The sequence below is a fragment of the Rana temporaria genome, chromosome 5 (assembly GCF_905171775.1).
Source record: "Rana temporaria chromosome 5, aRanTem1.1, whole genome shotgun sequence".
NCBI lineage: Eukaryota > Metazoa > Chordata > Amphibia > Anura > Ranidae > Rana > Rana temporaria.
In genome coordinates this window covers 134093029-134111494 of record NC_053493.1, presented here as the reverse complement: position 1 = coordinate 134111494, position 18466 = coordinate 134093029, and the positions used below count along the sequence as shown (strand labels likewise).

Here is an 18466-nt window from a genome sequence, read left to right as displayed (position 1 = left end):
CCTTCAGAAGAAAAATCAAAACCCTTCTCTTCTGAGGGCCAAAAAAAAAAAAAAGTTTACTCAGGAAATGGATACTAAGCGCCCAGAGGCGATTCAGTTCGCATGTGTTGCGCTATATACGTTTCTCACTCACTCACTCAGCCTTGACTCCACAAGTATATAACGAGTTTGAGAAAATGAGAAATTCGATTAAAATGCTTAAATAATGCTTTACACGTCAACTAAACCCATAAGATCTTAGTCAACTATAATGTACTAGAGAATTTAGTCAACTAAAATGTGTCTAAAACTAAAATGGCATTTTAGCCAAAAGACAGACTAACAAATGAATAGATTATGTCACCATGACGTGGCTTATCATGGACATAAAGAAATGATAAACTATGCCTCATCCCTGAATGATACACGGAAACGCAAAAGACAGACTAAAACTAAATCAAAATTTGATGTCCGAACCAACACTGGATACTAGGGTTGTCCCGATACCACTTTTTTAGGACTGAGTACAAGTACTCGCCGATACCGAATACCGATACTTTTTTTTAAATGTGTCCCCAAATGCAGTCATGTCCCCCCACAGATGCAGCCATGTCCCCCCCATATCCAGCCATGTCCCCCCCATATCCAGCCATGTCCCCCCCATATCCAGCCATGTCCCCCCCATATCCAGCCATGTCCCCCCCATATCCAGCCATGTCCCCACACAGATGCAGCCATGTCCCCACACAGATGCCGCCATGTCCCCACACAGATGCCGCCATGTCCCCACACAGATGCCGCCATGTCCCCACACAGATGCCGCCATGTCCCCACACAGATGCCGCCATGTCCCCACACAGATGCCGCCATGTCCCCCCATATATGCAGCCATGTCCCCCCATATATGCAGCCATGTCCCCCCATATAAGCAGCCATGTCCCCCCATATAAGCAGCCATGTCCCCCCATATAAGCAGCCATGTCCCCCCATATAAGCAGCAATGTCCCCCCATATAAGCAGCAATGTCCCCCCATATAAGCAGCAATGTCCCCCCATATAAGCAGCCATGTCCCCCCATATAAGCAGCCATGTCCCCCCATAAGCAGCCATGTCCCCCCATAAGCAGCCATGTCCCCCCATATAAGCAGCCATGTCCCCCCATATATGAAGCCATGTCCCCCCAAATATGAAGCCATGTCCCCCCATATATGCAGCCATGTCCCCCCCCCCCCCCTTACCTGCATGCTGCCGCGCCGCTAATACGAGCGGGGAATATTACGCTTTAACTTGAATAGCTGTAATGATTCGCGCCGCGCTGCGTATAGACACTCCCCCTTGCTCAGGATTGGACAGATCACCCGAGCAAGGGGGAGTGTCTATACGCGGCGCGGCGGGAACATTACAGCTATTCAAATGAAAGCTGTAATGTTCCCCGCTCGTATTAACCATGCGGCCGGCGGGATGCGGTGTATCGGCAGCGGCAGGGCTGAGTATTCTATTTAGGCATCGGCGGTATTTGCGGGAGTACAAGTACTCCCGCAAATACTCGGTATCGGTCCCGATACTAGTATCGGGACAACCCTACTGGATACCAGCAATGCATCCCTGAAAAGAAATGAGTAGTAGCACTCAAATTAAAATAAATGGAGCATCTCATCATACCCCTGTCACCATGGACCTTTCCATCATAGTTTTTGATCAATTCTTCTATAAATGTCCCATCTTGGTCCAGCACCTCATCTCCCATGTAAGGAATGTTATGTAGTACAGTTTCATCTTCTACCTAGAATAGAAAAACAAAAAAACACAAACATACAACTGAAAAAAACATACAACTGGTTTTAAATCTGCAGTTTAAATACAGTGCAAGTCAGGGCTAAAAATGTAAAGTCCTGAGCTACTCGCCACCAGTTGTCCCACCCAACCCCTAGGCCTTCCCCACCCCTAAACACGCCCTCATAATGATCTCATGAAATAACATTTAAATGTTTTATGCAGAATTAAGCAACTTTATCCGTGCTCATCAATGCAGCCTCACCCGTGTCCACCAATGCAGCCTCACCAGTGTCCACCAATGCAGGGGAGCTGAAGAGAGGAAGAGCATTGCTGAGTGGATGGTACAGCTTTGATTCCAATTGCTGTGTTTCCGCTGCTCGGCGACACATACAGCCCCGCCCCCCTGGCCGGGGGAACCTTGATTTTGTGGCACTCGTCCCAGGATTGGACGGGTTGTCTGTCTATCAAATACCCCGGGACCAGGGGGTGGGGCTGTATGCGACAGCGAGTGCAGGGAACACTCGGCTATTGAACTGATAGCGGCTAGTGATGTCCCCCGCACTCTGAATCATCCCGCCGGCTCTCTTCCCCTCCACGAGCACTCCCACTCATACAACCCGCTGGCTGAAGGTGATCGCCCCTCCCCCAGCCCTTAAAATCCACCCGCAAAATGCAAGCAGGCGAGTACATTTTTTGGGGGCTGGTGTAAGTACTTGGAACACAGCAGTTATCTACTAACTTGAAGTTTGAAGGAAGTAACTAGAAGGTCTCAACTACAAGCACCAGTAAATCCGGAACAGGTCTGACAGTGTGTATGTCAGAGGGCACTAATCTTGCAATATGGACCTTACATAACAATATGTTTAAATCAGGGGTGTCCGGACAGACACATGTCTTCCTTAAGCTCCGCACACACGGTCTGAATATCGGGCATCAGTCGGTTCAATAGAAACCAGCCTACATTTGGCCCGTGTGTACTGCAGTCAGTCCGAAAGAAGCCGGTCGATCAAAAATAGAGTTACGATACCTGTCAGATTTTTTTTTGCCATTTTAGTCCCATTACGGAGATTTCCCTTCACTTCCTGTCCCATAGCCAAACAGGAATTGAGGGTAAATCCCTGAAAATTAAGGGAACTCATGGGTACCCCCATTTCACCAGAACTACATTAGAAGATCTCCCCTCTATTACTTTTCTGGGGACAACCCAAAATTTGAGATCTTTGATTACTTTCACTTTCAATTATGGTACACAAGACTAATAGAGAGGGTGAACCTTAAAAGGAAAAGGCCAACCAAAGCTTGTTTGGCTGGTATCTCCCATGGGTCACAGGAGTGCAGTTTGTTTTTCAAACCACTGGGAGCCTGAGACGTCCTGCTTCGCCCCCTCTAAAGCTCAGCTCTCTAATGAGCATGGAGGGAGATGAGCAGAGAGCTGTGACTGACTCTCTGCTCACAGAGCTGTGAAAAATCACTCGGTTTTCAGTGTAGAGGTAACAGGGGGACAGGTGCAGCATTGGACAGATGCTGCATCCACCTAGGTAAGTATGAATGGGGAAAAAAAAATTAATAAAAATTCCCATACTTCTATTTTAAAGGGGGACACAACAGCAATAGAAACTGACAGGTGTTGTAATCCCTTTCCACTCTATCCAAAACTAAATGAAAAGTTTTGCCTTTAGTTATACTTTAAAGAGCTGTCAATATAATTGCAATCCAGAATTACTTACCATAAAATTCTGTTGAAGGGGAGACCAAGAGTACATAATAGGCACAGAGGCTACAGCATTGAGGGTTTTCAGTGGGATAACTTGTTTAGGGAAGTCAAAATCACAAGTCACAGAGCACTAAAAGAAAAAAAGAAAGAGGATAAACATCCTGCATCTATGGGAGGGGAAATCTAGGCAACTGAGAAGCAATAAACACACCTTTCTTTAAGTAGGCTGTAACAAAAACATGACAAGTTTTGGCCTTTTTTCGCCATCTATCATAAAGAAAATGCCGGAGTTCATGTTTTAAGGCAATTAGAAAATGGTAAGGATTAGACCCCACTAAGACGTCATTAGGACACGTCACATTAGGAAATGATCAGTACAGGACTTCATATTTGTGTGATAAAATGTATGATGATCTTGGTCATTAAAAGACAATAAATAAAATCTAAACTCCAGACAAACAGCTAAATATACATATATGGAAGCGTTTATTTTCCAAAAGATTTGAATTTTTCTTCATCCAGCTCTGAGATTTCCATAGCTCTGCCTACACACCCGCTGACGTTAGCGGGGAGGAGAGGATGAAATACACCGAATAGGAAGGGGCTCCAGTGGCTGTAAAACATTATATATTAAACCGTAATAAACGGAGACACTGCACCAGTATACAGTAATGGATTACAGGTTTTTTAGTGAACTTTGATAGGGCTTTTTTTTGGCATAGGGCTTATATTGCAGCCCGCCCTGATAATCGCACTAGGTCTTACTTTCAGAGTAGGGCTTATTTTCTGGGAAACACGGTAACTATCCAGTATCTATAACTAGGATTTTCCCTTGTTTCCCTTTCCTGTGAGGACTGCAAGTTCAGAGAAGCAGCACTGAAAGAGCAGGAGCCAGAAGCATTGAAAGTTGTAGACTGCATGTTCTTGTGTAAAAAAAAATAAAAAAATTTTTTTTTTTTAGGGAATGTTTTTTTTTTTTTTGTGTGCAATGTGTTAAACTTTAAGTTGGTCTAGTAGTTTAGATGTGTGAAGGAGCAGGACAGATATTATACCTTTTTTTCCACTCCAGAGTGTTATATTTCAGGTTTCAATTAAGCTGCCATGGTCTGCGTTTAGGAGTTGAAATCATGGTTGTAGCAAGAGAGCCTAAAAGTCACATTTACATATATATGCAGGGTCATGTCAGTATTGAAGTCATTTAAGAAACCAGGAGCCAACTTGGCCAATCAACATGGAAAGCTTCTAGGTAGCAGAGACATATAGTATATTTTTTACAGCAGCACGACCCATCACAGACCACTAATCAATAAGTGTGCAGAATAGAAAGGAGATGTAGGACATTAAAAGCATCCAATGCTGTTAGGTCAGAGGAGACGACTTAGGCAAAAACAGGTCAATTTTGAGGATTCAAACAGTAATAAAAAGGATCTCTGACATAAAATTCATCCTTTTTCTTCACAGAAATTCACAGTTGTAAACTGTTGCAGTAATAAAAACAAACAACAACAACTTTCCCCTGTAGGACAATTGCATAATGTATTAGTATGCGATGCATACGAATACATATGAATGAAATACTTACCTTAAAATGAAGCCTTCCAGTGGCACGTTTTTCACTACTCCCTCAGTCTTCCTTCCGCGTTCACGCACTCCGACGTCACTCCTGCGCGTGTGGTGCTCTGAAAACCCGGCACAGTATGCTGAAGCTTCAGAGCGCATGCACTAGGGGACGTCACCGGCTGCATCCAAATGTGAATATCTCCAAAACGGCGGCCGTGTAGGAGATATTCATCTTACTTACAGATAAGGCTTATTATAGACTCACCTTTAGGTAAAAATCACAAAGTGGACTTTACTACCGCTTTAAAACCAAATAATAATAAAAAATAAAATAAAAACAAGAACAAAATGATTAAAAAATCACAATAGGGGGCCAAGTAATATCAGAAAGTCTAAACACAAACCTCTCTTGTTCCTCGAAGAGAGCTGACTGAGGTCATAATGTGCACAGGCTGAATTCTTCTTTGCTTCCATTCCTGGTTTAAAATTTCAGTTCGCTCCAGAATTTTTTGCCGATTTGAATTAAACATACTCTGCAAAAAACAGTGTTTGAAAATGAATAAGTAGCAACAGACAAATAGCAATAACATCTTATTTTTTATAAGCATTACAGACGTTTCAGAACAACTCTTATAAGAAAATGCATAAAGCCAAGATGATGGGCAAGTGTAGTACCAAACCACCAGTTTTCTAGAAGTCTGAAAAAATGCTGAATGTTTGCCAATATTAAATAAGACATGCACGTTTCATACACCTACAAAAATTACCATTTTCATAATCGAATAATCGGGCAGTAACATAATGGGTTAAAAAAAAAAACGAAATTTAGCCCTTATAGTACAAAAAGAGCAAATAATCACTACAGTTAAAGCGGTGGTTCCCCTAAAAATAAAATGTTGACATCGCATTTAGCAAATAAATTACAGTTAGAATCGGGTTGTTTTATTTAAAAAATACCTCCGTACGTATCGTTTCCATTATTCGGTCCCACCGCCACTTCCGGGTACGATGCAGGTGGTGGGCGTTCCTAATTGATTGACAGGCATCCGAACGACGCATCCATCGCGTCACGAGATGCCGAAAAAAGCCGAACGTCGGTGCGGCTCTATACGGCGCATGCGCACCGACGTTCGGCTTTTTCCGGCATCTCGTGACGCGATGGATGCGTCGTTCGGATGCCTGTCAATCAATTAGGAACGCCCACCGCCTGCATCGTACCCGGAAGTGGCGGTGGGACCGAATAATGGAAACGATACATACGGAGGTATTTTTTAAATAAAACAACCCGATTCTAACTGTAATTTATTTGCTAAATGCGATGTCAACATTTTATTTTTAGGGGAACCACCGCTTTAACATTTTATGAATACGAAAAATCTTTGAACATTCGCTGAATGAAAGAATGCTTTTTTCACTTGCTTTTAACATTTCGTTTTAGGCTGCATTCACACCTGAGCGACAAAACGCCCGACGCCGGACGCTTCTGCCGCTAGAGGGGAGAATTCCCATTGCTGTCTATGGAGATGGTTCACATCTCATAGACGCCGAACGCCTGTCGCCTGAAAAAAAGTCCCGGACCCTTTTTTTCAGGCGACAGTGGCGTTTTCCCATTGACAGCAATGGGAAGACTTTTGAAAAAAAAAAAAAAAATGAAAGTTTCATCATCGCTGCAAAATACGCCGCTACCGCCGAACGCGCCTGTCGCTCAGGTGTGAATGGACTCTTAAAATGAATGTAATTTCTGAACGAAAACCACATACACTGTCTGAAAAATCTTTTGACCAAGAAATTTTTTATGATTTCTAAACTTTCCCGTCACTGTGGTTGAAAACAAACGTCGATTTGACCCCAGTGACTATTAGAAAATCTAACGAATTGTTCTTAATTTTTTTTTTTTTAAAGAAGACGTTGTTGTATGGCCACACTTTTTTTTTAAAGGCTACAAACCGATCAAAACAATAAATTGGCCAACTAATTGATTATGAAAATAATCGTTAATTGCAGCCCTAAAATGCACAGATCAAGGTGTGTTGATCCCATATAGTCACCAGAGTATCCACTGCTTCCACAAGGGGAACCATGTACCTGGATGCAAACCTTTGCAGCACCCCCCCCCCCCCATCTGCAACACAGGTGTAAGGACCACTCACTTAAAATAAAGGCGCTGAATGGCTGAAGAAATTTGCCTACCCAACTGGTCTGGATTGTACATGGCTGACAAGGCTGGAACATGAATTTCGGCCTGGTTCAGGGTTCTGTTTACCTCTTTGGCCACAGTGACACTTCTGGTTCCTCCCTAATGATTGATATATGCCACCGCTGTGGTGTTGTGCAACCGATATCATTTTGATGACCCTCTAACAGGTTGGTGCAATGCTCAAGGGAAGCCAATTAACCCAAGCTTTGGCATGCTTATCAAGAAATCAGGCAACCCCGATGGCTAAGCCTCCTACACTGACAAGGTGCCCAGGACACCTTCTCAGCTCGTCAGGTTTGCCTCTAGCGCTAAAATATTCCAAAATAATTCCCCGAGTCCAAAGCCAGATTCTGAGCCACCAAGCCAGGAATAGCGAGGTCCTTGGTGTCAAGCTATTTGAGCTGTCCAGAGAGACAGGACTTTCTTGTCCCACAATGACAGAATGTTGATATGCAAATGTCTGGAATGAAATTGGGTGAATCCAAGACTCTTGTGTAGAAGCAGAGCGTTAGACAACTTCTGAACGGCAGAGCTTGAACCGGAAACCTTTTGCTGGAAGGAAAACCCTGGCCTGAGACCTGTCCTGGACTAGACCCAGATACTCCAAGTGAGGAGGTGTCCAGGGGAAGCTGCGGGGACAGGGATTGTAAGGTTATTTTCCATTTAGGTCCACAGTTTGGTGGAGCTGAAACCAGTCCAAAAGTCAGGACTAGTGAGGCTCCGTGAAGAACCCCATCAGGGACACCTGTATTTTGTAAAAGCAAAAGGTGACAAAACATATTTCTATATACAGTGCCTTGAAAAATTATTTATACCCCCTTGACATTTTTCACATTTTGTCATGTTGCAACCAAAAACGTAAATGTATTTTATGTGATAGACCAACACAAAGTGGCACATAATTGTGAAGTGGAAGGAAATTATAAATGTTTTTCAGAATGTTTTAAGAAATTAATATCTTAAAAGTGTGGCGTGCATTTGTATTCAGCCCCCTTTGCCCCGATACCCCTAATTAAAATCCAGTGGAACCAATTGCCTTTAGAAGTCACCTAATTAGTAAATAGAGTCCACCTGTGTGTAATTTAATCTCAGTATAAATACAGCGGTTCTGTGAAGCCCTCAGAGGTTTGTTAGAGAACCTAGTGAACAAACAGCATCATGAAGGCCAAGGAACACACCAGACAGGTTAGGGATAAAGTTGTGGAGAAGGGTTAGTTTATTAAAAAATAATAATAATAATATATCCCAAGCCTTGAACATCTTATGGAGCACTGTTCAATCCATCATCTGAAAATGGAAAGAGTATGGCACAACTGCAAACCTACCAAGACATGGCCGTCCACCTAAACTGACAGACCGGGCAAGGAGAGCATTAATCAGAGAAGCAGCCAAGAGGCCCATGGTAACTCTGGAGGAACTGCAGAGATCCACAGCTCAGGTGGGAGAATCTGTCCACAGGACAACTATTCGTCTTACACTCCACAAATCTGGCCTTTATGGAGGGGTGGCAAGAAGAAAGCAATTGTTGAAAGAAAGTCATAAGAAGTCCTATTTGCAGTTTCCGAGAAGCAATGCAAGACAGCAAACATGTGGAAGAAGGTGTTCTAGTCAGACGAGACCAAAATTGAACTTTTTTGGCCTAAAAGCAAAACGCCATATGTGTGGTGGAAAACTAACACCGTACATCGCCCTGAACACACCATTCCCATCGTAAAACATGGTGGTGGCAGCATCATGTTGTGGAGATGCTTTTCTTCAGAGGGACAAGGAAGCTGCTGAGAATTGATGGGAAGATGGATGGTGCCAAATACAGGACAATCTTAGAAGAAAACCTGTTAGAGTCTGCAAAAGACTTGAGACTGGGATGGAGGGTCACCTTCTAGCTGGACAACAACCCTAAACATACAGAGAGCTACAATGGAATGGTTTAGATCAATGGTCGACCGATATATCGGCCGGCCGATATTCGGTCATTTTGGAGAAATCGGCATCGGCCGATTATTATTCAAATGTGGCCGATATTTAGCACATCTGCATCAGCAGAGTGTGGAGAAGGAAGGAGAAACATGGGGTTCCCCCTCCCTTCTCCACACTGTGTGCAGAGCAGTGCCGTATGTGTGAAACAGAGAAGGGAGCTGTCACTAGCACGGTCTGATGTCGGGGTGGGCGGGACTCAGCTGTCCAACACCAGCCAATGGGATGAGATCATTGGCTGGATATAGCTGCTGGGGCCTGCCCACCTGGGTCCCGCCCACCTCCAACATCACAATAAATCTGAGCTCCTCTCTCTCTCTGCAGCACCATGTGAAACTGTATGGAGAGAGAGAGTGAGTTTCACACAGCTACATTATGTGCTGTGAAACCTGCCAGTGCCATCTGCTAATGCCAACCAGCCAGTGTCATCCAGTGCCACTTGCCAATGCCATCCAGTGCCACCTGCCAATGCCATCCAGTGCCACCTGCCAATGCCAACTAGTGCCACCTGCCAATGTCATCCAGTGCCACCTGCCAACAAGTGCCACCTGCCAGTGCCAACTAGTGCCACCTGTCAATGCCATCCAGTGCCAATGCCATCCAGTGCCACCTGCCAACGCCATCCAGTGCCACCTGCCAATGCCATCCAGTGCCAACTAGTGACATCCAGTGCCACCTGTCAATGCCATCCAGTGCCATCCAGTGCCACCTGCCAGTGGCATCCAGTGCCACCTGCCAAGGCCATCCAGTGCCACCTGCCAGTGCCAACCGCCAGCGCTAACTATTGCCACCTGCCAGTGCCAATTAGTGTCACCTGCCAATCAGTACTAACCAGTGCCACCTGCTAGTGCCATTCAGTTCCACTCGCCAATGCCATCCAGTGCCATGTGCCAGCGCTAACTATTGTCATCCAGTGCCACCTGCCAATTAGTGACATCTACCAGTACCAACCAGTGCCACCTGCCAATGCTAACTAGTGCCACCTGCCAGTGCCACCTGCCAATCAGTGCCATCTACTAGTGCCAATTGGTTCCATCCAGTGCAACCTGCCAGTGGCAATTAGTGGCACCTGCCCAAAAAAAAAAAATCGGCCTAAAATATCGGCATCATATATCGGCCATCGGCCGCCCTGATGAATACAAATGCACGCCACACTTTTCAGATATTTGTTAAAAAAAAAAAAAATACTAAAATACATTTACGTTTTTAGTTGCAACATGCCAAAATGTAGAAAATTTCAAAAAGGTATGAATACTTCAAGGCACTGTAAAAATATTAATATTGGTGTGAATTTAATGCACAGTCGAAAACAGGTAGAAAATTAACCCTCTGGAACTCAAAACTTTAAACCAGCTCAAATTCTTATCCAATCACAGTTGCGGTTCCCATATAGTTTAAATGCATTCGTAGGAGCTTAGAAAAACTACCTGTGACGTGGGTTACAGTAACGAGGTCAAACACTGTCGTAATGTAATTTTATACATCTATTCCACTTTTATGTATGTACCTTTACTTCATCCGCTCGTCTAAACCGCTTGAGCTGCCGCAAGCGCATGTACTCCGACTTCACCCGCTTCCTCCAGCATACTGGTCCCTTCTCAGATTTCTTACCCGTCTGGCCCATGATTATCCTACAGAGATAAAAAAAAACACTCATGACATACATACACACAAGCAGAATAAACACCCAACGCAATATATTTAGGACATCAGATTTCCAAAGTTATACAACAATTTTTATACTAAGTAAGGACACATGCTAACCATGCAACATTAGTAGCAATATCAGATGCCCATATAATGTAGCACATCTCAATGCCACATGTAGATGGCTGGGTTCTCAAAACAGATTTTTTCATTTTGCTAGATTGGCAATAGATTGTAACGCAGACACATCACTTGGAGGTACAGCTACAGCCTTGTTTAACAGAGATCGTGTTCTCAACTGGAAATTAGAAATGCAACTTTGCACAGCACCCAATCCAAATTCACTTGGCAGAAGTCACAAAGCAATGGCTTATGGATTGGTAGCAATTTAGCATATGCCATTTTGCTGAGTGACCCATTCATTTGTTCTACCTTTAGGGTCTCTTCCCATTACCGTGTTTTGGTGCATTTGCACTGTGTTGCAATTCATTTTGAATTGGCCCCTAATGCATGGAATGCACTATTGTGCAGTGTTCTGCTGCATCAAGGAAAATCTACAGGTACATTTTCTGGTGCTATGGAAACTCAAATCAAGTAAAGAAACAATCCCCCCCCCCCTAGTTTTTGACAACACCTGTCAAGGTTTTATTGCCTTCTGTGCCCCCCCGTTAGGGAGATTCAATCTCTCCATTTGTCCTGTTTACCTTTGCCAATAAAAGTAAAAAAGAAAAACCCACATTTTGGGTTGTTCCCAGAAAAGTAATAGAGGACACTAGTTCTGGTGACCTGGGGGGTCCCCAAGGGATTCGCTCTTACTTCCTGGCTAATGGCTTGTATCGTATTTACACTACGCCACCGCAAGTTAGCAAGGCAAGTACTGTATTCACAAAGTACTTGCCTGCTAAGTTACGGCGGTGTAGCGTAAATGCGGCGGGCGTAAGCGCGCCTAATTCAAATTAGGGCGAGGGGGCGTGTTTTATGTTATTATGGGTTGACCTGATTGACGTTTTTTAGGAACGGCGCATGCGCCGTCCGTGTAAATATCTCAGTGTGCATTGCGGCAAAGTACGCCGCAGGGACCTATTGGTTTCAACGTGGACGTAAATTACGTCCAGCCCTATTCACGGACGACTTACACAAACAACGTAAAATTTTCAAATATCGACGCGGGAACGACGGCCATACTTAACATTACTAGTCCAGCTATTTGATGGAATAACTATACGCCTGAAAATGCCTTACGTAAACGGCGTATCTGTACAGCGTCGGCCAGGCGTACGTTCGTGAATCGGTGTATCTAGTGATTTACATATTCTACGCCGACCGCAATGAAAGCGCCACCTAGCGGCCAGCCTAAAAATTACACTTTAAGATACGACGGTGTAAGACACTTACGCTGCTCGTATCTTAGCCTAATTTAAGCGTATCTGGTTACCAGAATACGCTTAAATTTGCGTTGGCGCAGATTCTGACTTAGGCCGGCGTATCTACTGATACGCCGGCCTAAATCTTTCTGAATCTGCCTATAAGACTTCTGGTGTACCTCAATGGATCATTCATTTCCTGTACGGAGAACCTTCACTTAGCATGAGGGTTGAAGAGTTAATGCAAAGAGGGCCTTCGGAAGAAATGTCCCCTTTTGTTCCGGTAGCACTGCATCAAAAGCTACCTGCTCCAGGCTCCCAGCACCTGAGCACAACACATCGTAGTTTATGGTGAACTGACCTTCCAAGATCAGATACCAAGTAAATAGGCGTTTATCCAGCAAAAAAGGGTTTTCTAAGTAGCTTTTATTTGACAAGTTCTTATTTTATATTATGAAACAATGTACAGAGAAGAGCCAAGGCACGATGTGCATATGACCTTCAGCAAAAACACTTCTCAATACACTTTTTTTTTTTTTTTTTACAAAGAAAATGCGACAGTTAAAAATGATGTTCAGACAATGAGCACTTTTAATCATGTTACCAGGAAGATTTGTTGTTGTCAAGCAACAGTAAAGTGCACAGATTTCACAGCCATTCCATAATTAAATGTTATCCATCATTTAAAAAACAATACAGATGAGGGTTTTCATTCATCTATTTCATGGATACCTTTGCAAATGCAGTAAAACCTTGGTTTGAGAGTAACTTGGTTTGAGAGCGTTTTGCAAGACAAGCAAAATGTTTTAATAAATTTCGCCTTGATATACAAGCGATGTCTTGATATAAGAGTAGTGTCATGTCACAACTGAGTATAAAAAAAAAGAGAGGAGCCTCTAAGTGTAGCAATATGGTTACATGTAATGAAGGTACAACATTTAGAAACATATTGCTACACTTAGAGCCGCCTCTCTTCTCTTTTATACCCTGTAAAAAAAATGCTTTGATATACAAGTGCTTTGGATTACAAGCATGTTTCTGGAACGAATTATGCTCGCAATCCAAGGTTTTACTGTATAGCAAAAATGACACACCTGGTTTGCAACCTGCTCAGCCAATCCAGTGCTGGTACTAGCAAGGCCACGGGGTTTGTACCCTTTTCAAAATATAAGTATCAAAATTATGCCATTTATCAAAGTTCCCAGGCTGAGGCTGTGTGATATACTGTCAGTGTCAATATCAACATGTTTTTTTTAATGGAGTTTCCTCTACACTACTTCCAGTGGGACCACCCATAGCAATAAAACCCAACAGACCCAGTGAAGTCCCATCTTCTACTGTGATAGACACTCAGGAGGATCTAAATACATCCCCATACTTCAGTCCACTTAGTAAGGACCAACAGAAACAATTCTGCAGGAGTCAGAGCGGATCATGGTTGCAAAGCTTTCCAGGCTCCAATGTGAAGAAAATTATTTTATTTTTTTTACTGTTTTCAATTGAAATTGGTGCATTCATTTATTTTTGAAAAGGTCGGACTTGGCCTTTAGACATCTTTCACACTGGGGCGTTTTCATGCGCTTTAGCATTAAAAAAAGCACCTGTAAAGCGCCTGAAAGAAGCTGCATCTTCAATGGGAAAAACTCGCTTTGATATGCGAGTACTTTGGATTACTAGCATTCTCCTGGAACGGATTATGCTCGTAATCCGAGGTTCTACTGTATATCTATAGAGAGATTGATATATATAGATAGATATATATCAGACAGTGTTCCATCAACCTCTTTTATCTCCACTATCCTACTACAGTGATTGTGTAGGGCAGGGGTCTCCAAACTTCCTAAACAAAAAGGACCAATTTACTGCTTGTCAGACTTTAGGTTGACCAGACTGTGGCCAGTGAGAATAAAAAATGCTCCAGCATCAATAGGATTCTACAATGTCTCAGGCTTGGTGGTCAGTGAAATATAAGAAAAACGTGGTGAGTAAGAGGAATAGTGCCCCATCATTGATATTAGTAGCAAGAACAGTACCCCATCATTGGTGTCAGTGGAAGGAATAGTGCCTCAAGGGCTGAAAAAAAGGCAAATAAAGGGCCAAATTTGGTCCTTGGGCCGCAGTTTCAGGAACCACTGGTGTAGGGTGTCAACATATGAATGTTCGGCTAAATAGGCACCAGTGTGACCTCCATGTCCTATAACCAACCGGACCTAGTAAGGAGCAGTCCTCAACCCAGAGATTCTAGAGATATTAATGCACTTGAAACGCCACAGTTTAAATACGATTTGTGATCCGTTTTTCAAATTTCCACTAAGCTTTCTGGGTGTTCCATTGTTCTCAGTCAAAGCAAGACCGATACACAAAGGTTTAGCAAAATGTTAAGAAAGAGTCTGCAAACAATCTGGGGGAAACCTAACGATTGTTGTCTTTTCAGTTTTTTTTGCCTAAAATCTTGCTAAACCTTTGTGTATCAGTAATGCTTATAACAGAACTGTGAGCCCGTCTTGAAAATGTAACCAAATGTAAAAAAAAAAAAAAAAAATAGTTGACTGCAGTCTTGTGACGAACAGCATGGCCGTTGCTCATCTATTCAAGCACTGGAAGGCCTGGAGCAGCATTTAAACCAAAAGAAAGGGGTATTTTAAGTTAATTCCAAGTGAAAATATCCATTTACTTCTCAAATGACACAATCACTACACAGGTAATTTCAGCCTAGGTTGGGCATGAATCGCACCACATTCTTGTTCAAATCAAATGCAATCTTTTGCAGCGTGATTTAAGCTCATTCGATTTTGCATGGCTCAAATCGCACTGCACCCGCAGAAAAACGTACATGCACCTTTATTTTGCTGCACTGGAATTGGATCCAGTACTGCGTTTTGCAAACCAATTTTGAGTTGTTGTTATCCCAACATTGACTCCTGGAGCGGATCACATGAATGGAGTGCAATTGTGATGTGGTGCTGGAAACGCACAGGATTCGCTGTGTTTCCCGCATCACATAGATGTGAACCGAGGCTAAATTAAAGCATTTACCTATATCAAAGCTCAATATATCCACATTTCCCAGAAACCAAGAAAAACGCAATTCAGCAACAAGAAAATCCAAACTAATACAGATACTAAGAGGTAAAAACTTCCAGCTGCATGTATTATGAGACTCCCAAGAGCTTTTCAGATAAAATCAAGGCAACGCTCACAAAAACCATGTCGTTTCTCCTTTCCCACACTATCAGCCTTGAAATTCCACGATATGTGTGTGCCAGTTTTATTCTTCAATGTCCTTTAAAAGATATGTGATGCCTACACATTTTTGTAGTAGAAAAACCTTTTATTAAATATCAATATGGTATTATGTAAATAGATATGCGTTTTACTCCACATGCACACTGGTCTCATTTGCATCCATTTGCAATGTCCAATGATGCGCCCCCCCACAAAAAAAAAAAAAAAAAAAAACATAGGAGAACCAAATGCTTAAAGTGGTTCTGAGGCATCAGCAAGTTTTTTTTACCTTTATGCATTAAAAGACCGACCCCCCCCCCCCACCCCCAATACTTACCTGAACCCGATCCGACCCAGGGACATGTACAAGAGCAGCAGCTCGCCACCATCTCCCTCCTCATTGGGCAGATTGATAGCAATGCTTCCCGCGGCTGTCAATCAAATTGCTGAGGGAGCAGGGGTCAGAGCCGAGTTGCCCGGTTTGTGTCAATAGAAGCAGGCAGGGCAGCTCGGGAGCGAGCCTGCATGGGTGCCCCCATGAAAAGCCACTTTCCATGGGGACACTTGAAGAGGAGGGGCTGGCGGGGGAACCCAAAAAAGGAGGATCAGGGCTGCTCTGTGAAAAACCATTGCACAGAGCAGGTAAGTATAAACAATTTTGTTTACATAAAAAATAATAATAATAATGAAGGTTAAATGTTACTTTAAAGGGGTTGTAAAGGTACAATTTTTTCCCCCTAAATAGCTTCCTGTACCTTAGTGCAGTCCTCCTTCACTTACCTCATCCTTCCATTTTGCTTTTAAATGTCCTTATTTCTTCTGAGAAATCCTCACTTCCTGTTCTTCTGTCTGTAACGCCACACAGTAATGCAAGGCTTTCTCCCTGGTGGGGAGTGTCGTGCTCGCCCCCTCCTTTGGACTACAGGAGAGTCAGGACGCCCACTAACACACAGTTCCTTTATCTGTAGAGAGCGTCCTGACTCTCCTGTATTCCAAGAGAGGGGTCGAGCACGACACTCCACACCAGGGAGAAAGCCTCGCATTACGGTGTGGAGTTACAGACAGAAAAACAGGAAATTAGGATTTCTCAGAAGAAATAAGGACATTTAAAAGCAAAATTGAAAGATGAGGTAAGTGAAGGAGGACTGCACTAAGGTAAAGGAGCTATTTAGGAAAAGAAAACAAAATTGTACCTTTACAACCCCTTTAAGTTCACCTTATCACATATATACCAAGGCTGGTGGCCCAACAGAAGGCAAATAAACAGGTTACATGTAACGGATGCCTACATCGGAATCTACTGATCATTTTAACATGGAGTTTTTACTGAAGGTAGCTTCTGCTTATTCTTTTTTTTATTATTATTATTAATATTATATGCTCGGTTTCAATTGTCCAGGTTTGTAATAGCTTTATTTCAGGAGTAGGAAATGTGACCACTTTGCGATAGAAGTCTTGCATTATACAAATTGTACTTTAAATATTAGGGGTTTATGATCACTGCAGCTCAAAAAAATAAAAAAAATAAAAATGGACCTCCCTTCTACCGCTAAATGCCCCCGTGTTTGCCTATGCGTTCATACACACATAGGCGATTTTCTCCTGCCAAGACAAAAGGCATTCAGAAGAGCCCAGTGTGCATGATGCCTAAAGGAATTGAATTTCAGCTATAAAAGGCCAAACATATATTGTACCACATTCTGCTGTGCTAACTTTGCAGATGGTAATAAAATATCGAGCAGAGGAAGCTAGAATACCTAACGAGACACAATCACTGCATTATGCCCTCCCCATCAAGCAATATTTTGTTCAGTGCACTTAGTACATCTGTAAATTCATAGAACTCTGCAATCGCCCCAGGTAAATCATCTCACAGAATAACCTTCATTAAAAAGATGAAACCATTGCGAGGTGCGACAGTCATATACCAAAGGTTTGCAGATGCGTAGCCAATATATTTCATACAATCATTTGCGGAAAAGCAAAGAATTCTGGTAGTAAATATCCAATATTGCTTCACATGGTTAATGCATGTAAAATGATAGCACTTGAATGTAAATAAACTGCAGATCCTGTAAATTGTAACAACTCCATGACCCCCCAGGCAACTGCATCCAAACAATATGATCTACCAACTGTAGTGCGGTGCAGAAGTATATATAGGCCTCACACCAGAAGAACGCAGAATTCCAGGATTTACCCAACAAATCTTAAAAGTACTCCCTCTCCTCTCCTAAACTATGCTGACATTTGCAAGAAAGATAAATGCTTACCTATTTTTAGCCTGCTCCGGCCCGGTCACTCGATCCAGATTCCCTTTGTCAGCCAATGGCAGCTGCAGGGGAGAGGAGGGAGCGTCAACAACAAAATGAGCGATAGCCATCTATGGGTGACATCACCGCTTCCAGCCATTGTCAAGCACTTTCTCCTCTCCCATGCAGCTGTGCTGGCTGACACAGGAGATCATGAGACCGGCCCTGCCTAAAAATAATTCTATAGATCTTTCTTACACAGGTTGGTCAGCATAGGTGTTAAGAGGGGGAACGTTTTTAAGATCAGGTTTATCCTAGAATTCTACTTTAAAGTGGTTGTAAACCTCTAAAATGAAAAATGTATAAAACATATCCTCACATAGTGTGCAATTGCCTTTATATATATATATATATATATATATATATATATATATATATATATATATATATATATATATATATATATATATATATATATATATCACCGTGTTTTCCCAGGCACCAGGCAAACACAGCAGTAGATTGACAGTCTCAGATGTGCACGTATCCCTATGAGACTGTGTAGATGGGGGTGTGTCCATGCCATCCACTCATGCGTCAGATTACACTCAACTCTCCGCAGTGCAATGTGTGTGTGGTCAGACCCCCACCCTAGAAACTAACAAATATCACCTGATCTGTGTACTTTGCAATGCTGTACTGTATAGGAAATAGGGCTGCAGATAAAAAGGTACAGCTTATGTGGGAGGATTTGGTTCATCATCATTTATCACCTGAG

The 18466-nt window shown here is 42.9% G+C and overlaps 1 protein-coding gene across 2 annotated transcripts in view; it reads right to left on the bottom strand.

The window, feature by feature from the left end:
• EZH2 (enhancer of zeste 2 polycomb repressive complex 2 subunit) overlaps positions 1–18466 on the bottom strand; it is a 67459-nt gene that overhangs the window by 30654 nt on the left and 18339 nt on the right. For both annotated transcript variants that reach the window (XM_040353151.1, XM_040353152.1), the window contains exons 2-5: positions 10708–10831; positions 5434–5562; positions 3483–3599; positions 1642–1762 (exon numbers count right to left, since the gene is read on the bottom strand). In XM_040353151.1, coding sequence (XP_040209085.1) covers positions 1642–1762; positions 3483–3599; positions 5434–5562; positions 10708–10824 — 484 coding nt within the window. In that variant the 5' untranslated portion in view covers positions 10825–10831. The remainder of the gene's footprint in view (positions 1–1641; positions 1763–3482; positions 3600–5433; positions 5563–10707; positions 10832–18466) is intronic.